At 47.0% G+C, this 22,183-nt stretch overlaps 2 protein-coding genes across 5 annotated transcripts; both read left to right on the top strand.

Moving 5' to 3' along the window:
• The first annotated feature begins 28 nt into the window (after window positions 1-28).
• On the top strand, window positions 29-4,624 carry LOC130527175 (serine hydrolase-like protein). Of its 4 annotated transcripts, none has more exons than XM_057035409.1 (13): window positions 31-187; window positions 253-396; window positions 806-919; window positions 1,031-1,072; window positions 1,186-1,205; window positions 1,279-1,353; window positions 1,457-1,563; window positions 2,070-2,149; window positions 2,239-2,273; window positions 2,384-2,460; window positions 2,542-2,623; window positions 3,940-4,138; window positions 4,378-4,624. In XM_057035409.1, exons 1-13 carry the CDS (start codon window positions 175-177, stop codon window positions 4,542-4,544), a joined length of 1,155 nt encoding a protein of 384 aa, XP_056891389.1. In that variant the 5' UTR covers window positions 31-174; the 3' UTR covers window positions 4,545-4,624. The 4 variants fall into 4 exon arrangements, with proteins under 4 accessions (XP_056891391.1, XP_056891389.1, XP_056891388.1 ...); XM_057035408.1 differs by having other exon boundaries at window positions 3,937-4,138; XM_057035411.1 differs by lacking the exons at window positions 3,940-4,138; window positions 4,378-4,624 and adding an exon at window positions 3,090-3,491 and having other exon boundaries at window positions 29-187.
• Window positions 4,625-9,304: 4,680 nt separating this feature from the next.
• On the top strand, window positions 9,305-13,394 carry septin3 (septin 3). The gene is made up of 9 exons (XM_057035394.1): window positions 9,305-9,703; window positions 9,816-9,944; window positions 10,215-10,296; window positions 10,432-10,569; window positions 10,809-10,926; window positions 11,030-11,125; window positions 11,192-11,288; window positions 11,425-11,476; window positions 11,596-13,394. The coding sequence occupies exons 1-9, from the start codon at window positions 9,307-9,309 to the stop codon at window positions 11,723-11,725; spliced, it is 1,239 nt and encodes a 412-aa protein (XP_056891374.1). The 5' UTR covers window positions 9,305-9,306; the 3' UTR covers window positions 11,726-13,394.
• The last annotated feature ends 8,789 nt before the right edge of the window (window positions 13,395-22,183 follow it).

Here is a 22,183-nt window from a genome sequence, read left to right as displayed (position 1 = left end):
CAGTCAACACTCAGGGAAACAACCTGTCAGTCAACACTCAGGGAGACAACCTGTCAGTCTACACTCAGGAGACAGAAGCTCCACAGCTAATTAAGCCCCGCCTCCGTCCTGCTTCAGGCGGCATCTGGGATTTTAATTCCAGTTTTCTGCGACAGGAAACTGGGTTTTGCTGAAATGGCTCAAACAGGTGATTAAAACCACTCAACAGGTGTAAACTTTAAGGCTGTTTCTGATGTTGTGGGGTTCTGCCAGAGTCGCAGCTCTCTGTTCCGGTACCGTGGGGAGAACTCAGGGGCAAAGTTTGGGGTCCTGATCATGGTCGTCCTGTGCTGTGCCTGCACGGCTGGGCTGACAACTGCGGGTCCTTCAACACCCTCATTCCTCTGCTACCCAAAGGTGAAGGCTGCCAGCCTATTACATATAAATTAGTCTCAAATCGTGACATAACATACTATAAACACAGGTTATAATCTCACAGTTATGAGTTTGATGTCTAAATATAAGGAAATTAGAACTTAATTGGCTGCAGGTTTTAGAGATGACAGCAAAATACAAGATAAATAAGCATAGTTTTGAGCTTAAATGTGAATGCTAACGCTGTTTTAGCAGAATAAACTAACTTCTTACTGTAAATATAGATCAACGGCATCAGAGTCCATCAAAAGCTTTCTATAATATAAAATTGTTGATTTGAACTGTCCATCACCTGACATTTTTTCCAGAACTAAATTTCAAAGGTTTTATTTCAGTAACACAACAACAGCAACATAGACAACAAATGTTTCTCTTTCATTTTTCTTCACAGACTGCAGATATGTGGCTGTGGACCTCGCGGGTCATGGGTTGTCCTCCCATCGCCCTCCTGGAGTGTTCTACATGTTTACTGCATACGTGGCAGATGTGTGTCACGTCATCAAAGGTCTCTGAGACTAAATGTGAAGACATTTATAGACATCTGTGTTTATCGGTCTGAAATCTTCCCAATTATTTTGCCATAAATAACAAGTGAAAGTGGATCTAACTCCTGTAGGTCTCCAGTGGACACGATTCTCCATTATAGGCCACAGTATGGGTGAGCATCACACTGGGAAGACGCTTGCATCACATCATTTGTTTGATATAAGGTGCAAACCTGCTGTTCTCAGACAGAATGTTTCCCGAAACTCTGCGTTGTGTCTTTTACAGGTGGGAACATCGCAGCTCTGGTGAGATTTCTGTCTCCTCAGCATGAATCCAGACTGTTACCTGTGCTGGGATTAGTTCACCTCTTTTCCACAGTTCAGCGCTTTATACCCGGAGATGGTGGATGCCGTCATACTGCTGGACTCATTAGGGTTTTTACCTACAGATCTAGTAATTTCCATTTTCTACGGCCATTATTCTGTATAAATGATAACGTAAGACTCCTTTTACATGTAAAAGACCTTCTAACCCTCCTCTTCATCATTTTGAACAGGAAAAAATACCCACACTGATGAGGGAGGGGATGGACGAGATGTGTCGGTATGAAGGAAAGACCGAGAAGTCAGAACGAATTTATACTTATGAGAAGGCCGTTGAGAGGTACTGTAACACCGCACTTCCTCATCGAGCGGAAAGAACCATTATTTACGCCACAGATTCTGACTTTGAAGTGACCATTTGTCCAAAGATGGTATCAGTCCCAGGAAAACTCTCTTTGCACCACTGCTGGAAAGTGTTTATCTGCTCCTGCGTGTGAGGCTCATGCTGGTGAAGGCACTAGTGGTCTCACCAGCCCATAACTATCCAGCTTAATGAGCACCGTTCGCTGTCCTTTAATCAGCCACTTCTGTAGCGAGACACATTATCCTGTTTGTCTCCACAGACAGAATCTTGGAATTTGAAGGCTGTTAGAGGACTTCTGATCTGTGCCTGAAGCAAACAGCTTAATATAAAATTAACTGCTGGCAAGTTGTGCTTATCTTGGCTTAGCTCACTCAATTTTAGCAATTTAATTCCTATTTCTTTTGTTTTTATCAGACTCCAGCCTACGTCAGCCAATTTTGTCATTTTAACGTTAAAACGATCGCTTCCTTTATTTATTTCAGGTTGCAGACTGCAAATCCGAGCCTGTCTGAACGGTCCGTGCACGTCCTTTTAGAGCGCGGTCTGGTTCCAGTTAGTGGCGGTACGTGCGTGTCGCCTCCTTTCCCAGCCTGATAATCTCCTCTCACTTTGTTTGTCCTGCTGGCAGCTCAGTGTTCTTCTCTCCTGCAGGATTTGTCTTCTCCAGAGACTTTCGACTTAATTTTGTAAGCCATTTTTAACTTTGCTCACGTTCCCGACACTCACGACATTATCGTGCTACAGGTTTAGCATTCACCTTTTAATTGCACGTGTAAACAAGGTGTTCTATTTTTAGAAAAATATAGCGCGCATCACTTTGGAGCAGAGTCTGGAGATGCAGTCGAGGATACAGGCCTCTGTCCTGGTGGTCCTGTACGACAGTTAAAATGAATCAGAAATCCCCAAATTTACGTTGAAAATGCTTTGACTTATTACTCTGTTGCCTCTTTTTAGGGCAAAGACGGAGAACAACGCTGGTGTGGTTTCATCAAGCCAGTTTTCATCAGAACTCCTCGACGGTTACCGTAAAAGAAACGTAAGTGTTGAAAAGGATGATGTATTCATGGAGGTCCACACCTCCCCCCCTCAATGCTGGAGATCCCCCCCCCCCCCAATGCTGGTTTCGCCACTTTCATGTACACACGATGGAGCCTGGCGTGGGAAACCTGCAGGGCTGTTGTTGATAACCTGTGGCCGTACAGTTTTCTACAGGTTAAACAAGCACGAGTTTCCTTTTTGAGATGTTCTTCTCTCCATAGTTGATATAACGATGTTTTCATGATAAGGCCACAGGCCGGAGACAGGAAGTGGAGGCGGATACTTCAGGAGGACAATGAGCCATAAAATGAACTGCAGTTGTCCCAACATACACTCATAAAAATGTAAATTGCATCCTGAATGTCAGGGAAACAAGAACGAGCCAGAAACATCAGAAGGATCGTGTTAGGCTGCGCTTTAGCTGAGGCCTTCTGATTCTAACTGGGATGTTTGTGTCTCCTCAGCACACAGTGGTGACGGTGTCGGGCGATCATCACGTCCATCTCAACGACCCTGGAGCTGTTGCTCCTCTGCTTTCTGGCTTCCTGCAGACGGCAGCGGCCTCGCAGCAACACCACAAGTTATAGGAGCCGTCCCGCTCCCACGCCTCCCTCAGACGCCGCTTTGGTCCAGGCGCCGCCATGTTGAAATGACCCCTGACTGAGTCGTGAGTGGCGATGTTGATCAGAACTTCCACCTTGTAAAATAGTTTTATCTATTAATCAGAAATTCCAATTTCTGAAATTCCCAAGTTTTTAATTTCATCCCTCACTTATGGAGGAACAACAGACTGACTGATCATGTGTTGCCCTTTATTCTGAACCGGCCGCTCCTGAATAAACCAGCTCTGTGATTCTTACACACAATCTTTGTACTCGCGTTTCTTTTGGGTCCCAGTTCATGATGTAGGCGGGGCTAAAGACGGCATCGTTAGCGGAGCGGCGTCCAACGACAACTTTCATTATGTAGGTCGTCTCCTCCGTCTCTGAAGCCGCCAGGAGTTTATTCGTTTATTTCCCCCCCCCCCCCCCCCCCATGGTGATTCCATGTAAGGGTGCAGCTGCTGCCGGTCAGAGCAGATCACAGACCACTGCCGCCCATTTCTCCATGTCACATAAACTCTGGGATGTTCCTGCTGTTTAATGGGATGGAACCGATTTTCGTCTGCCAGCAGCACAGCAGAGCCCCCCCCCCCTGGAGACGTACGGTGGCGCTCAGCGCAGCATCGCGCTGCAACTTCATGTAGCCCCCCCCAAAAAATGATCATAGTTATATAAGTTTCCCTCCCACTCCCTACATCCTCTCCATCAGCAGTGGTGTTGTCATAGCAACCCCACCCTTGACTGGCGAACGTCAGCGCTGGGAGCCAGAGGAAGGAGCTGCGTGCAGCGCCGGCGCCCCTCAGTGAGCGGCTGTGATTCGGGGGGGCTCACGTGCACGTGCAGAGCTGCAGATAATCTGATGATCCCGGAGACTCGGCGCCTCACGAAAACACCATCGCCATCGGCTGCAGGTGAGAATCCTTTTTTTATTCATATTTCGTTCTCACCGGCACGTTGCTTAATTCCTTGAGTCCTGTTTGCTAATTAAAAATGAGGGTGTCTGATGGAGAAGGTGCCGGGTCCGATTTCCCCTGTGAGTTGGAACAACTGACTGAAAATGATGCTGCAGCTGCTGGTGTGTGATGTGGATTCAGCCTCGCTCACCTGCCTCAGTGTCCTCACTCACGCGTGTCTCTCTCCCCCCTTCCAGCATGTCCTGGCTCTTCCTGGACTGGTTTGTTCCTCTCTACCTCCTGGTGTCAGTCTTGGTCCTGGCTGGCTTTGGGGCATGCCTGTACTTCCTGGAACCCGGGCTGCAGGATTCCCACAAGTGGAGCAACAAAACAGTGCGGCATCACCCGCTGGTGGCCAGTGTGAACTGCAGAGAGGATGACAGCAAAGCCCTGATATGATGGCGAGGACCGGGGGTGGCGAGGACCGGGGGTGGTGGGGACCGGGTGGGGGTCGGCGGTGGTGGGCGGGTCAGCTGCCTCGGTGGGACGGGAGGTTAAATCTAGAGGCAGGAAATGCTGAAAGATGATGCAGAAAGAAGACCCGGCCCATCCAGATCTCCTTCTTTTGTGATTATGGAAATGAGGAACTGAAGTTGGGTTTTTTGGTCTTTATTCGGACCAAATGCACGAGGAGGGGCGACGGCTATGTTGATGTCCTTTACAGTGTCGTTAAATTACGTCAGATTACGCATCTCCTTGTACCGACTTTTCTGTAACACTTTGTAAATTGACCAAAAGTCCTTTTTCACACATTATGCATCTTTCCTACATTGTGCACGTGATGTCCTGAGCTGATGTGCGCTGGGTTCCTCGCCGGCCTAAACTCTGGTCCCTCGGCATCCAAAACGACAACGTGGTGACTTCATTTTCACCAGGATCACAGACAGAACTAGTGTTTAGTCACGATTAGACGTCCTCGTGTTTTGCTATCGTGGTTTCTGCGTGACAGACGTGTTTGCAGCTGTTCTTGATCAATAAAATGAACCAAATCTGCTTTGCAGTCGAGTTTTCTGCCTTTCTGTCATTGCCCATGCACCAGTTTGGTTCCTGGACACACGGATGTTCCCTCTGCATCCGTCTGGATCCTCTTCTCCAGCCCAAACGGGTCCAGACTCAAGTGAGCTTGAGTACCGGCAGATGTGAGGTTGTGATGGTGGCAGCGTCCGTGGTAACGGAGCCACGAGCACCAGCAGGACAGATCCCAGCAGGCACGGAAACGGGCTCCTTTCACACAGCTGTGAGATTCCGGCTCCCAACACAGACGTGTTTCACAGCTGGATAATTACAGAACTGGGCAGAACTGGGCAGAGAGGATCCCAGGAAGCCACCAAAGAGTGGGAGCCAAACAGTGCGGCTTCAGTCTGGAAGGAATGGGGAGAATGGTGCTCGTGTGCCCACACCTCCCACTAGCGTGCAGATTTCCTCTGACTGAGCTCCAAACTGCAGGTTCGTGTCTGGCTTCCACTCTTGGGATTCTACTCACACATGAAGGTTTGGATATTTGTAACTATGTAAGGAGACGTCACGGACGCTGTGTGAGGTCTTTGTGCTTCCTCACTGTTTGGGTTGTGCAGCAGATCTTTGATGTGTCCGATTCATCTCGCCGTCTCGTCCTTTTTTCAGAATGAGTGTGTTTGGCCGTCTGACGTCTTTGATCCCTCAAGTCTCTTCGGCCTCCAGACAAACGAAGGAGCGTTCGCCGACGCGTCCGTCGCCTCCTCTCTCGCTCTCGTCTCCTGTCATCAGGAGGAGACCCATTCAGATTCCCTCCTTCGACAGTGGCGCCGAACAGATCAACAGCAGGTAGATGAGGATACGTCATGAATTATAATTGTGTTTTTAAATCCAATCCATTTTCTTCCTTTGGTTTCAGATCTTTTGTTCCACTTTTTTCAGACGGTACCTTTAGTGGAGCCTCTCATTCACAGGGGAAGCACAGGGACGGAGCTTCAACCCTCCCCAGAACTAAATCCAAAACCTTCAGCACCTCAGCTCTGTCTGTGAAACCCAGCATCACCGTTTCTGCCGCTCCCGATCTGGATTTCCCTTCAACCGTCTCTGCTGGCAGACTGAAGCTGAGTGATTCTCCTCAGCCGTCGGCTTCTGATCCCTCACCACTGGACTCCGCTCTGTCTTCAACGCTGCCAGTTCCAACACTTAGACTGAGTCCATCTCCAACGTCCGGGTGCCAGGGCACCTACGTGGACGCCTCAGGAACCAGGCAGCCGTCCCCTATTGCTAGAGAAAGACGTGCTAGGTCAATTAGCATCACACATACTAATATCGAGCCCGTGTCCAGCAAAGAGAAATCAGTACATGAGAGAGAAAATGATGCTTTTGAACCTTTAAAGGATGTCCCTCATCCTGCCCTGAGAGGAGACTCTTCCAGGACATACTCCCACAGACAAGCTGCTCTCGCCCCAAACGCCTTTTTGCTGCATCAAAAAGTTGATTTGGCCAAAAATGAAAGCAGCAATTTGCATAAATCAAAAATCCCGCCCGGGAAAACAGGCCTCCGTACGACCCTTCAACCAAACTGGGACTTAAAACAGCGGCTGGAACTCCTCCCAAATGCAGCGACAAGTGTTCAAGCTTCAGAGCCTGATGGGATTCCACCGGGAAAGTCCCAGCTGGCGTTTGATGCGCGGCCAAACCCTCGGGGAACGCACAGGACGGCTCAAACTGCAGGGTTTGGCTCAAAGGAACCACTGCAGGATCGCTTGTGCGCAGGAAGAGATGCAGATTTAGCAGCCCCCCCACTGGGCCCAGATTCAACAGAACGCTTGTGGAGTCGGTCAACTGGACCATCCCAACGGAGGCCGTTCAACTTTAACACCGCAGGAAACACACACGCCCCACTTCAAAGACCTGGGGATGAAAACAGGACCGTAATACCTGGAGCTGGACCCTCCTCAAGGCCCCCCCAACAACCCAGCGCAGCTCAAAACCAGACGTGTCCTCACACACACCGATGGCGCCCCAGAATAGAGAGTACAAGGATCGAGGATCGGTGCTTCCAGGCTGAACGTGACCCATGTTCGGGTCAAACTGAGCAGCGTTTGCAGGGTCCTGACCAGCCGCACGCCGTTCTTCCTGCTACGTGCAGCACGTTACACACTCAATGTTCCCATGTTACACCATGCAGCCAAAACGTGCACGTGGGGCCTAATAAAAGCCGGGCGGCGTTGACCCTCAGTGACATGGAGCTGAATCAAAAAGCTGAGGGACCAGCTGAGCCGCCAGAATGTTCATGTGTCAAAAACTGGCCCCTCTCTGTGGAGCAGAGGTCGCACATCCAGAAGGGTTCTGGCAACACATCAAATGGGGCCTTTGACTCTCTGCTCCAGCCACAGCAGGGAGTGGACCAGAGGGCAGCTGACACCGCGCCGACGGCCTCCTCGTTACCCAACCAGCCTCGTTACCGTCGCTCAGACAGGGGGATTTTCCTGGAGGAGGACCCTTATTATGTCACCATGTACCACCCTGGTTCAGTATATGTGGGTGAGTAGATAACCAGAACCTTTGACAGACCGTCAAGCTTTATCTGACGGAGGTGGGGTGGGAGGCCATCTCAAAGAGGTGCTCATAGCGGATAGTAAAGGGATTCAAGCCTTTTTCCTTATCAGCAGTGACAGGCGTGCGGGAGAGAGGCACGGCGTTATTAAACGTGACTTGTCCAGGCGGACCTGCACTAAATATGCCGGAGACAAATCCAAAATATGACCAAAGGGGAGAAACTCAGAGATAAAAGTGTGAGTACGATGGCAGAGTCGAGCTTTTCAGGGTCATTCAGGTGGGACAGCAGCATTAAAGCCAGATCTGCTAGTGTGGCGTAGCTGAAGCACACTGTGGCCTCAACGGAGGGTTAACGGGGACCTAGTTATCTTCCTAAGCTAACAGGTTAAACTCCTGTAGTGTTTTACAGAACTTAACTGTCGACTAGAGTTGTTAGAGTAGATATTTGCACCACGTCTAATTTAAAGAGGAGTTCTTGAAGATTAAAGTTAACAGAGGTTACTTTTTTAAAAAATATTTGAAAATGGCTTTATCTTTATATTAGACCTACATTTGAAATGTTAAGATAGAAATCTAACCGTGCACTTGTTGACCAACTGATGATTTGGCCATCAGAGTATTTACTCCACTGATCTTATATTTTCTGATAAGATAAGCGTGTAAAAATGACACTTGTGTTGTTATTTCGTCCATGAAAGTATTTTTGACCTTTACGTGCTAAAGTGGCGGGACAGGCCCCGTGAGCCCCCCCTCCCTGGACAATTCTAACACCCCCCCATTCAGACTCAACGCGACTCTTCTTCCTTTAACGTTCGACAGACGTTCGCTGCCTCGGCGCCACAATGCGCATGCGCACTGCATCTCACCGTCCTTCTCCTTCTGTCGCCGTGGTAACGGAAAAGGGGGGCTCGCGGCAGGGGGGGAGAGGTACCCAGACACTTGAGGCCGTTGCACATCGTCTCGGTTCGGATAGAATCACAGCCTGGTCGGATCGGGAGCAAACCCAGTTCTTCCCGTCCTCCCCACGAGCGGATCTGCGCCTCATTAATCGGACCTCGGTAAGTGTGCCGGACCCCCCAGGAGCGACGGTGGCTGTGGGCGCTAGCAGCTAACGGAGCTAACGCTGTTATCAAGCATGACTGGAGGGAAACAATAGGCTGGACGGGCCGGGATGAAATTCACTTGAATGGTTGCGTAAATGGACCGATGTGGCCGTCACGTGATATCCGGAGCCAAAATAAACTAGATTAAAAATATCCTCATATGTCAGCACCAATTTGAACCGCGCATGCTTAGTTAATTCTGGGGAAATCTGCAGGTCTGGTTCAGACGGGGGTGTGCATCCTGGTTCGGTGACCCGTCCGGTCCCCATGTGTCGCTGGGATGCACGGGCTCAAAGCATGCTGCTGGTTCTGGGCGGGCCCGGGCGCAGTCATTCAGCGGTTCTGTTCTCGCTCCAGCACCAACCAGGCTCTTCTGTCGTCTAAAGCCTTGTGGTTACGAACACGGCACTTTTTAAACCCAAAATGAGCACCAGCTCCACGTCCAACCCGAGAGCGATATCACCAAATATTCTGGGGATTTATTGATTCTTTCATCCTCCTGCAGACATGTCGGACATCGTCCCTCCAGAAGTGAGACCCAAACCAGCCGTCCCTGCCAAACCTCCAAATGTGGGGGCTCCGTCTCCCTCCAACCCCTTCCCCCCTGGCATCGGGGCCCTGGGTGGAGCTGCCCCTCTTCCTCCAAGTGGTATTCCGGTCCCCATCGGGAGCCATGGCCCTGTGGTGCACGTGAGCAGCCACGGCACGGGCCACGGTACCGGCCATGGGGGGAGCCACGCTGCGGCCCACACTTTAGCGCACAACGGAGGCCAAGGTCACGGCGGCTCCCACGGCGCCGGCGTTGGGTCGGCTTTGCTGGGCTACATTGGAATTGACACCATCATCGAGCAAATGAGAAAGAAGACCATGAAGACGGGCTTTGACTTCAACATCATGGTTGTGGGTGAGTCGACGGAGCCCAGTAGGAAGGACCAGGACCAGGACCAGGACAGCAGAACCTCCTTGGTCTTTGCTTGTAGACTGTTGTTCTCTGACTCCTTCCTGTCCTGCCTCAGGTAACAGCGGCCTGGGGAAGTCCACCCTGGTCAACACCCTGTTCAAGTCTCAGGTGAGCAGGAGGAGCGCCGGCTGGACCCGTGACGAGAAGATCCCCAAAACCGTGGAGGTCAAGGCCGTGTCACATGGTCAGTTACTGGTCTCCTGCTGATCCATTTAAACAGGCGACCACACGAGGACGAGACCTGTCTGGAAATTCCGCATTTGCCCGTCGGTTTCATTTTGAAAGGGCAATAATCCCAAATCAAGTAGCATTCAGTCCTAAAATATCTGTTGCTGGGACGAGTGGGCGGCTCAGAGCTCAGACGTTTGCTTCCCATTTTAGGGATTTTATCAGGTGCATTAAGCGGGTCCGTGGTTCCCAAAGGTAAGCAGGTGTTTCCTCTGCTTCCTCGCAGTGCTGGAGGAAGGAGGCGTGAAGATGAAGCTGACCGTCATCGACACTCCGGGCTTTGGAGACCAAATCAATAATGAAAACTGGTGCGTTTTCCAAACCGTTGAAGCTCTACGCCAGCACTTCCTGATTCCTCCTTCCTTCCTTTAATGACTCTTTTTTGTGTGACGGCGTCTCTGTGCAAACCAAGATCATTGTTCTTCTTCCTGGTTGCTCCTCAGCTGGGAGCCCATCTCAAAGTACATCAACGAGCAGTACGAGAAGTTCCTGAAGGAAGAGGTGAACATCACCAGGAAGAAGCGCATCCCTGACACCAGGGTGCACTGCTGCCTCTACTTCATCTCCCCGACGGGACACTCGTGAGGCTCTTCTCTTATGGACAAACGTCCATCTCACACATCTTATCTCTTATCTCCCGTTAGAAGCCCCAAACTTCACGTTACATTAGAACTGACAGCAGAACTCTTGTTCTGGATAACGGTCCTTGTTCATAGATCTCTAGATCCAGCAGCACTTTTCTTTAGTACTGATGAAAGATTCTGAAAAACCTACTCGATCCTCTTTCCTCGTGGCGTTTGCTCCTCCCCGCCCCCCCCAGCCTCCGCCAGTTAGACGTGGAGTTCATGAAGCGCTTGAGCCACTCGGTGAACATCATCCCGGTCATCGCGAAGGCCGACACCATGACGATGGAGGAGCGGCAGGAGTTCAAGCAGCGGGTGAGTGTCAGCGCCGCTCCTGTGGTGCTGGAGCTTCTGGAGCTTCTGGAGCTTCTGGAGCTTCTGGAGCTTCTGGAGCTCATGTGGCTGTTTTGTGCTGTAGGTAAGAAAGGAGCTGGAGATGGGGGGGATCGAGTTTTACCCTCAGAAAGAGTTTGACGAGGACATGGAGGACAAGAGCGACAACGATAAGATAAGAGTACGGAGGCCGTGGAGAGCGTGGCGTGTTTGTGTTTAGACCCATGTGACACGCTTGTGTCCACAGGAGGCCATGCCTTTCGCTGTGGTGGGCAGTGACAAAGAGTATCAAGTCAACGCCAAACGGGTTCTGGGGAGAAAGACGGCGTGGGGAATCGTGGAAGGTTGGTAACGGGATGTCTGCGTAGAGTCCTAACGAGGCCTTTTCCCCTCGGACCTGCAACCATTGACACGTTGATGCTGATGATGTTTCCGTCTTCTGACGTATTTGAGCTGATCCTGGTTATTGTGCTGTTGCAGTGGAAAATCCCAACCACTGCGAGTTTGCTCAGCTGAGAGACTTCCTGATCAGGTAATCTTGGTTCTTTCAGATCATTGGGATGATGCTGGCGATATTGATTATTACAGCTAATGGTAAAGAATTGTTACACATTGATACATATTAATGTGACACATATGTGTGTCTCCCAGGTCTCACCTCCAGGATCTGAAGGAGGTCACTCACAACATCCACTATGAAACCTACCGGGCCAAGAGACTGCATGAGAACGGAGGGCTGCACCCCATATCCTGCAACGACACCCAGGAGAGCAACCTGTAGGCAGCCGGTCGGGACTGACGGGACGCAGCATGTAAACGGAGCGCAGACAGGTCTCTGTCGTCATGGCGCCACAGCATCGCTGCATGCTCTGGACATGTTCCAGCCGATAATAATGTGTCCGTTTTTGTGGTTCCAAATTTCACGACATTCCCTCCATTCCCTTGTGATCATGCTTCCAAACCCGTTTTCTCTTTAACTGGATTATGATGAGAGTAACAGTCGTGCAGCCACCCTTGGTGCCATCATGACATCAATGCATTATCACTGCCTCCATCTTTATCATGACAAAGCACACGTGAACACGCATTAGCTCACGTTTAACAGGCCTTTCTTTGGTCAGCTACAAACGTGTGATTTCTAACCGCCTTTGCTCTGGTGTAGTATTAAATGATTATTCTTCCTCCATTAGCCAGCTCAGCAGCTCATTCTGTAGAACATTATCTCAGTTCATTTGCAGAGAGGATTTATTTGTACCTGTCCTAACAAAAATGGACTTTCTATAAGATGATGTGTGCATTGACCTGCATCCAAAGATCAAGTGAGGCAGTGTCTGTCCAGTTATGCAACACGTGTGTGAATCTGCAGCCCTCGTTCACAACAGTAACACACACGACCTGAACACTTGCACTGCCTGATGCTCCTGCACTGACGCTACAAATGCATAACAGATGAATAGATTAGTGACATTTCACCTTTCTTTTACTGTCATGTAGTTTATTCTACATCCAATAACACTGCAACAGAAGCAATAACGTCATTTCTGAACAGTGATGTCTTGCACAATTCTAAGACACCCAGTGTAAATTCTTTGAAATTTAGCCTCACTTGATGTTTTTATTTGGTTTGAATTGCTTTTATTATTACTTCATACGAGTGAAACGAGATCACTATTGTCAGTATGTAAAGAGCAAAAAAACCAACATTTATTTATTGCACATAATTTAATGTATTTATTTATACACCTATTTATCTGCTGAGTAATTATCCAAAACTAGTTGAACGTAACTGTAGTACAGCGGATCTACCACCTGGTGGCAGCACCACACCGCGTTGATAACCTGGACTGGGTTGATGCACAGATTACGATCTTTTGCCAAACTACCATAATAACGTCTTAAAATGTCTTAAAACGGGGTTTACGAACAGCTTTGATACTATTAACCCAACCTTTTTTTTAATGGTACCTTTCTAAATTCAGGTTTATTCATCTGTAAAGCTGTTTACAAAATTTTCTTCAGGATTAAAAGTTATGTAGTTATCTTCCTTAAACTCAAGGAATGGTGGGGGTGTAAGTGTTCTGATCCCTCCATTGATCCATCATTATGTTGTCGTTTGGAATCATGCAACCATATAAAGTACGTTGTGGGCGTGAATTTGGGTAAAAGCCTAAATGTGCAACAGTGTTTATGTGCACGTGCCGATCATGGCATGTTTCTGTGTTCAACACAACTATTTCTGAGTGTGTAATGTGCAGTAAACTGATATAACATGACAAAATGGCTTTAATTAAATTGTGCCCCCCTCTGCTCTTGACACATGTTGAATCAATAATCATTGATCTACTTTTCTTCGAGGTTTGGCTGCATATTGTGATAGAATTTTCAGCATTTAAATTATTTATATATTATTGCAACATTTCCTTCATTGAATAAAATCACACCCCCATGTCTTTGGAGTTGGTTTATTTTAGCTAGTTAAACACTGATTATTCTCAGAAGCAAGGACACGTTGCTCTCTTTTAAAGCTCCCTTCAAGATGAGAACATGATGTTAGATCCACACTAGTCTTGGAGTCCCTGGATCCCTTCACCTTTACGAGGATGTAATCTAGTGCTGAGACTCCTGCCAAACTACTGACAACTCTCGAGGAGACAGAAGGCACAGTTCCCAGGATGTCAGAGAGGTTTTCCTAATCTTTGGTATTACTCACAGCAGTCACAACCTTCCCTCTGGGAATAATAGTGAGGGGCGGGGGAACCACAATGAGGGGCGGGGCAACCATAATAATGGATGGTGTGACCATGATGGGGAGGAGCAACCATAATGAGGGGTGGGGTGACCATAATGGGGTGGAGCAACCATGATTGGGGTGGGGTGACCATAATGGCGTGGAGCAACCATGATGGGGGTGGGGTGACCATAATGGATGGAGCAACCATAATGAGGGCTGGGGTGACCATAATGGGGTGGAGCAACCATGATGGGGGTGGGGTGACCATAATGGGGTGGAGCAACCATGATGGGGGTGGGGTGACCATAATAGCGTGGAGCAACCATGATGGGGGTTGGGTGACCATAATGGGGTGGGGAAACCATGGTGGGGGGTGGAGCAACCATGATGGGGGTGGGGTCATCATGATGAGGGGTGGGGCAAGTGCACTTCTGGGAAATTTGGAGTGCACTTGGTAGCTTACGAACTTATAATTGTAACAGTCCTGTTTGATGATGTGTGACAAGAGCTCGAGGAACAGGAGCAACTATGCATGCACGTTGAGAAAAGGTCTATGATCCCAGGGGACGGCCGTTGTCTACAGGGTAGGGGAGGAAACCCAGCTGGATTGTGACCTCTGGGGCAGTTGACTCTTGTTTTAATAATTACACCTAGACCATAGTCACTCCATTTACTCACCGCTTAACCTTCATATTAGCATCAGCAAATCCTCCTATATTTTTTCATGCGGATCATTATTTATTTAAGTGTTTCAGTAATTTTTTCATTTTGTAAACAACAATCCATCTTCAACAAATGACTGTCATAAACCATAAACTGACATAAGTCATAAACTGTGGCTATTTTATCGTCCGTACACGTCGCACCGTGATTTTTGAGTCATGAGTGAAACATCGGTGTATCCACAGTTAGAGACAAAGAGGTGCAGGACAAAGGGAGCAACTTCAAATTTGTTTCTTTTTACAAATGGATATTCGTAGATAAGAAGCTCTATATTCACGGTAATGTTGCCGATAGCAGATTGTTGATAAGTTAACATTAGCCTTTGTGTGATAGCTAATTGTCGTGGTGGTTTGTTGTGTTTTGTTATTGCACATCATGTTTTACCAGACTGACCCTGAACTGCTCACTGACACTATGGTAATCATCGGCATTGGCAAGAGATGTGAAGGCAGCAGTTGGGAAACCTTTTAAGCAGCAGTGGTGAGGGATTTTGTCCCTCACATTGAGTTGGAAGCAGATGGGCCAGAGGAGCCGCCAAGCTAAGGAGACCACCATCGTCACTGCTGAGTGAGACCTGTGAGGACAGTAGGACACAACCTGTGACGGTCAGGTACGCAGACCGGGCATGGAAAACAGGAGTGAAGTCGAGGAGGGAGTTGGAGGAAAAAAACATCTTCACCAGTTGGAATAGTGGAGAAGGATCATGGGATGGTAGAGGGGTGTGTTTGCAATCCCCCCCTTCCCTTCAAGCCAAGTACATTCAATAATTATAAGTCACCATTTTACTTGGTGGATTTTTGGCATTCCATAGTATTTTCTGGTATTTTCAAAAGGCGAGGGTGCCAGAAATCGGTATAATCCTATGTTCTCATATTGAGGGAGTTGTATTAGAGGCAACTTGACCCTGACAGAGACCCCACCGGTGTTCATTTGAAAGAACAGTTCCTGCTTGGAATGGAGAAAAGAAAAGTTTTGCACAAATTGTGTTCCTGCCCCCAACATGAGCACAAGTGTCGTTGAGGAACCTGGGTAATGGTCTTCTAGTCCAAATCAAGGGGTTCCACCAGCATGCCATGGACTGTAAGAATTAGTGCAAAGACTGGTAAGCTATAGCCGTGAAGAGATATTACGGGCTGAGTTTCATGGACACACGTGTTTTATTTAACTTTGTTTACTTGTTGTGGTAGTTTGTGACATTTTTTATTGCATGTTTTATTTGGCTGACACTGAACTAGTCACAGACTCAATCAGTGGCATTGGCAACAGGTGTGAAGGCTGTTGATGGGGGGACTTTTAAAGTAGCAGCAGAGAAGGCACCTTTCCCTTTACACAGAGTTGGAAGGAGAGGAGCCAGGAGAGCCATCAAGCCAAAGGAGACCACCACCGCTGCTGTTGAGTGAGACCTGCAAGGAGATAAACAGGATGTTGTCTCTAAAGTTCAGGCCCACACTCGGATGGTGGAAGGAGCGGAGTTGAGGAGGAGAACGCTGGGCAGCAGGACAAAGGAAAGGAGCATCATCGCCAGTTGGAATAGAGGGGACGGGGTATGGGATGGTAAGGCACTAGTACTCTAATCTTCATGCAAAGTACCCTCTATAATTTTATCCATCCACAGTTTGACTGTGGACTGGATAACTGGACTGACTGACTGTCTTGTCTTCAGTATCCTATGAAGGGTTCTTGTCTGCAGCTCTAGAGGTTGCATAGAAGATAGACACAGACAGACTTTATTTGTCATTAAGATTTGCATCAAAATGAAATTCCGATGCAATGGCTCAGTGCACAGCAGGAACAATGACAGTGGTATTTACAAAAGTATAAATATAAATATAAAAATAAAAACAGAAGAACTTTGAATAAAAGATACTGTGTACATATATAAATAGATATTGCACAGTCCAAAATGTGAGACACAGAGGTCCTAATAAGAGCCGTCCTGTGTAGGTGCCTGTGGTGAGGCGGGGGGTGTTAGGAATGTTAGCATGTGTTGAGCAGTCCGATGGCACACGGGAAGAAACTGTTTTTGAACCGGGCTGTTCTTCTCTGTAGGCTCCGGAACCTCCTCCTGGAGGCCAGCAGCGAGAACAGTCCATGGTGGGGGTGCGAGGAGTCTGTGGTGATGTTTATGGTCCTTGTCAGCATTTTAGCTGATGAGGCAAAGATGAGAAACAGACTACAGGGAGAGACTCTGGGTTGGGGTTTCAGAGTTTTCAAATTGTCACAATTGTATTCTGAATTGTGATTTTTAACCCAGGTCTCCTCAGATCGCATTGAATTTAACCGAGGTGGCGTTGTGTCTGTACTTGCATTTATGCTTTTACTCTGAAGTTTGGATCTTACAACCTAGCCACATTCCTTGAAACTTCAGTTTAACCTCTAGGCAAGTTTCACATTTTCTCCATAACTGTTGTCATGATGAATGGTGTAACATGAGGCTTTTCTCCAATCTCCAAGTTTGACAACAGAAAAACAAATAAGCATAATTTTGTTTGACTTTTGGTTATTAAAAAGGTGCAACATAATTGTAACTGTAATAAGTTAGAGAAAATATGAACTGTAGTAAACACATCTTTCTTATATTTTAAGATGTATTTGCTGCAAAAACAGCAATGAGGGTTGATGGTGAATATATATGAGTAGGGATTTGATTATTCCATTCCAACCTGATAAAAATGGTTCAACAGGAGTCCAGTGCACCAAAAGCAAGGGCCACAATCCAGCTGGGTTTTCTGCCCTACCCAATAGACAGTTGGTATCTCCTGGGATCGTGCACTTTTTCTCACTATGCATGCTACTTGACCCTCCTGTTCTTAAGCTCTTGTGAGACATCATCCAACGCTGCCCAAGGACTGTTACAATTATAAGTTTGCAAGCTACTAAGTGTGCTTCACTTTTCCTGGAGGTGTACTTACTCCGCCCATATGACTTGTGTGGACTTGGGACAGCTAGTTATCCCACAATACATTTCCCCTCGGCCAAAGGCAATAGGCAATAACTAACCTCTTAGCAAGTTTCACATTTAGAAGCAAGCAACTTCTCTACTACAAAAGATGACAAGACTCCGTCTTGGTGAAGGCAGTTGTCTGCCTGGCAGGATAGAAGAGTGTGCTGGACTGTGGCCATTGTAGAAACTGATTGCTCATCCCTGGAGCCTCAGTTGACAGTAGAGTAGGTGGGGGCTGGGCCTTGACCCATGACAACCAGTACGCACCCCACCAAAGCAACACGAGGCCGCTGCCTTGATACCCCAGTCTGCGACATAAGCCAGCAGCCATTAATTGTGCTGGCCTGTATCCTTGACTATAAATTTTTTTTCTTGATACCTTTTTGTAGGTACTTTAGTTCCCCCACCAAAAAAAAGAACAGATATTTATTTTATGGTTATTTTCTACAGCAGTCCAATTCTTATGGCATACTTTCAACAAGGTGTTGGAACAGTCCTCAGATTGACAAGTGATTTGTCAGCTGCCAGAAGTAACTTTCAGAAGATGGGTTTACTGTGGTCAGTGACCATACTTGGGTAGGCTGCAGCATTTAAATGATGCTCAACTTGGAATAAAGGGGCTCTTGAGCTGAGTAAGCTTGCACTATAGTTTCTTTTTCATCTTCTTGATGACTTTATCTCTTCCGGGGTCAAAGGGAGGGGTGCACATATGGACGAAGGCAGGGTCCACCCCTGGTTGAACTGCCAGTTGTGAGCATTTGTGGGTTTGGTACCTTACTCAAGGGTGCCTTGGCAGTGCTCTGAAAGGGTTCTGGCACTTTCCCCTACTACCAAAACACTTTCCATGTTTTGTCATGGGGCTTGAACTGGGAACCCTCTGCTTCTCAGCCCAGTCCCCAAGAGACTGAGCTACTGCCCCCCGAGAAGGCAGGAAGAGTCTGGGGGGACATTTTCAAGCAAATCAAGCAGGTGAACCGAGTGAAGCCTGAGGAGTGGAGACTAAAATCAGATGAATAGTCAGAACACAGGCATAAAAAACTTTAATCAAAGGTTTTTGGAAGATACCATTGAAGGAACAGTGGAGTATGGGAGAGTGAATTGGACTCTAATACTACAGTGGAGTGGTTAGAGATTTAGATCAGCCATGCTCAGCCTTCAGAGATTGGGGAGATGGAGAAAAACAGACACACAACATGAAAGGCAGGGAAACACCAGACAGCCGTTTCAAAAAGCTGGGTTAAATTACTCTACAATGTCCAACTCTGAGCTGTCAACAGAGTTTTTGGTTTGAGAGCAAGTGTTAAGTGTTAATTCAATTACCTCTGAGTCAAAGTTAGTGATGCTGAGTGACGCTTGAAGGATCTAAATTGTCTTAACAGTGGAAAGCAGAAAACACGATTCACCATAGCAACAGTGAAGTTGGAATATTAATAACTGCAAAAAAAAAAAAAAGCAGCACTGTGGTAGCAGCAAAAGAGTGACATCTTTTGTGGCACAAAATTGCTGATCGAGCCAACGCATCAGTATTAATGGGAGAAAAAACAACTTTGGACCCCTTATTGATCTGATAAGAGACACTGTTGTCATGTTGGACAAATTTTATCATGACAAATGGGGCAGTTCAAACTGGATCAAACTGGACTCCACCTGTCTGGTATCAGCTTCTGGTTGACCAAGGAGACACTGTTGTACCAGTCGAGCTGTGTCAGTGTTGTTATGAGAATGCAGATCGCTTCACCAACAGAAACATGCTTCTCAGGCATGTGTGATGGGGGGGTGTCAAAGAAGTGTAGAAAATAGATTTTATTAAACTATATCTGGTTAATAAAAAGCTAGCAGTGACAGGGGAAGTCATCTGAAAGCATCATCAGCTCTCCATTCATAAACTGTGATTGTCGGTTAGCTCCAATAAAAGTTAATGGCCATCATATTTAATGTTTATTCTGGCATGTAGTTAAAAAAAAAAAACAACAACCCAAAAACAACATGACGACCCCCATGTCCCTTAGTCTCATTTCAGAAAGTTGGTTAAGCCAGGCGCTCATCAGGGAAAGATAAAACATCCAGTTGGAGTCTGAAAATCATTTCTGAATGGAGATTCTGTAGAATATCTGCACTTTGATGTTCACACTCTGGCAAAGCCGTCTGTACAGGCACAGCAGCCTGGACTATTTTCATATCTTGTTCCCCAATGGTGGAATGACCTCCTGAGCTCTGGCAGAGCAGAATCAACCCTCTGTTCCTTCAAAAAGTTTTTGAAGACACGGCTCTTCCTTTGAGAACACCTGCTGTCCTAGCAGTACCTATCGTTCTTCTCCAATCTCTACTCACCTCCTCTCTCCTGTTTATAGTCCTCTTCAGTCCGTCCATAGCTCTGCACTGTTAGTTGGCAGTAGCACTGGTACTAGGTAGTTTAGGACTGTAAGGTACTATGTTCTTCAGATTGGTTCTGATTGTATCAAAGTACCTTTGGACAAATGTGTCTGCTAAACTCATTCAGGATTTTCACTAAACCTGCTTTCAAAAATGGGCCCATGGAACATGGTGTAATGTACAATCCTACAATGTTCTAAAAAAGCCTGTCGGAATTGTAGCTTTCCCGTTCTTAGCTGACAGGAGTGGCACCGGAGTGATCTTCTTCTGCTGTAGCCCATCTCTCCTTTAAGGTTTCTTGGAGGTAACGAGCGCTTATTTGAGTTACTGTTGCCTTTCTCTCATGTCGCTTCACTCTGCCCATTCTCCTGACCTCTCACACCAACATGTTTGTCCACACAACTCCAACTTACTGGATGTTTTCTCTTTTATGGCCCATTCTTTGTAAACCCTAGAGATGGACGTGCATGAAAATCCTAGAAAACCCATCTGACACCAACAACCATGTCATGTTCAGAATAACTTAAATCCCCTTTCTTCCCCATTTAGATGCTCGGATTGAACATCAGCACATCGTCTGGACCACGTCGACATGCCTAAATGCATTAAGTTAAGCTATTTATGTTAATAAGCATTTGAAAAAGGTCAACCAAAACAGAGCTCTAAGAACAGCTGAAGGAGCTCAGAAAATAACCCCATGACTACCTGAAAAAACAAAATCTCCACTCTCACTGAGTGCGTTTACATGCACGCAAGAAAACCAAATTCCTGTGATTTTCATTACATAAAATGCATGTGGACACCTTAGCTGGACTAAAATGGTTGGAGAAGTCCGACTGTAGTTGACGAACAGCTCCGGATGGCTCGCTTGTGAGTCGATTTATGAGAGCAAGTGGACGGCAAGCTGTGTGACCTGCACATGCGCGACATTTTGCTTATATTTTACTGACCGGGAAGCAGAAGTGTCCCACTGAGGTTCCTCTGAATGTGGTAGCAACAACTAGGAAACCATGGTGAAGTACTTTTGGAAAGACATGGAAAAGAATGGTAACTCATGGACGAGTATGTGTAAAGTAAAACAGTGTAAACCGCCAACTAGTGGTGGAAGTGGCTCGACTCCGCCCATAATCTGACTACTGCAACTTTGTTTTGTAGACAAAAGGTCTGGTTGTATAAATTATTCATGCAAATTAAGTGAGAAGTGTCGTCACAAGTAGATGCGCATGTAATCGCACTTATTCTAGATTTCAGGAAGAGCCAACACAATCACGCCCAGTTGCTCACCAAAACACACAAGTGTAGATGGTCAACAGATCCAGGTTTCTGGGGTCAGATATCTCTCCTCATCTTCTCCCGCTTTATCCAGAACCGGGTCGCGGGGGCCGCAGCCTAAGCAGAGATGCCCAGACTTCTCCCTCCCCAGACACTTCCTCCAGCTCTTGGGGGAGTATTCCGAGGCGCTCCCAGGCCAGCTGAGAGACTCGGCTCCTCCTCCCGGTGGGACATGCCTGGAACACCTCTCTAGGGAGGCATCCAGGGGGCATCCGAAACAGATGCCGAGCCACCGCAGCTGACTCCTTTGGACACGAAGGAGCAGTGGTGGGGTGAGATGTAATAAACCTATATCTTGGTCGCGTCACATCAAGGCACTGGCTCCTCTAGCCTCACCACTTTCAGAACATAGGGTTAGGGTGGAGGATAGTAAAAACTGTGTTCAGCACTTGGCCCCAGTACATTTGCCTTTTTCTCCATTTAGGCCACAATGATAAAGCTGATACTACTACATATCTATAAGGTATGAAATATATATTTATGTCAATAATATAAATAAATAACTCTATAAGTTATGTTTTGCCTATAAAATTTTGCTACTTGATTTGTCTTGATTAGATATTTGATTATCATGATAATGGAAAAAAAAATCAAATGCTGTTAGGGTTAGGGTTATCGTGGTTGTGTTAGCAGCTAAGGCTAATTTCCTCTTTTTTATGTTGCTGCTCTTTTTTAGCTGTGCAGACCTTAGATTCAGATTCAGATCCTTTATTGTCCCACACGGGGAAATTTACAGTGCAACAACAGCAAGAGCACGCAGTGAAAAATAAGATAAAATCAAATAGAACAGGATTTGGAATATACAAAGAGGATGTATATTTACAATAATCCAGATAATCATCTGCAGTTTCATTATAACAACTTTTTCCTGTAACCGTTTGAATTATTGCGCCCTCAGATGTGTGAGTGGGGAACTACTCTTTGTTCTTTTCCTTGTGAGATCTTAAGGTAAAGGCTATCTGTAGCTATTGGTTATTGTTCTGTGTCTGATCTTCAGAGGTTGGGCTCTACTGGCAGCTAACCTCTTTAGCTTTTTTGGTCTGTTACATGAAATGTATTTTCAGCTTTTAAAAAAATAGGTTTCCCAATATTACTTAGGCTAACCTGTGCCCTGCCTCATATTTTGACCATTGCAC

The sequence above is a fragment of the Takifugu flavidus genome, chromosome 6 (genome assembly GCF_003711565.1).
Source record: "Takifugu flavidus isolate HTHZ2018 chromosome 6, ASM371156v2, whole genome shotgun sequence".
NCBI lineage: Eukaryota > Metazoa > Chordata > Actinopteri > Tetraodontiformes > Tetraodontidae > Takifugu > Takifugu flavidus.
The sequence above is the reverse complement of the archived record's forward strand: the minus strand, read 5'-3'. Positions and strand labels throughout refer to the sequence as shown.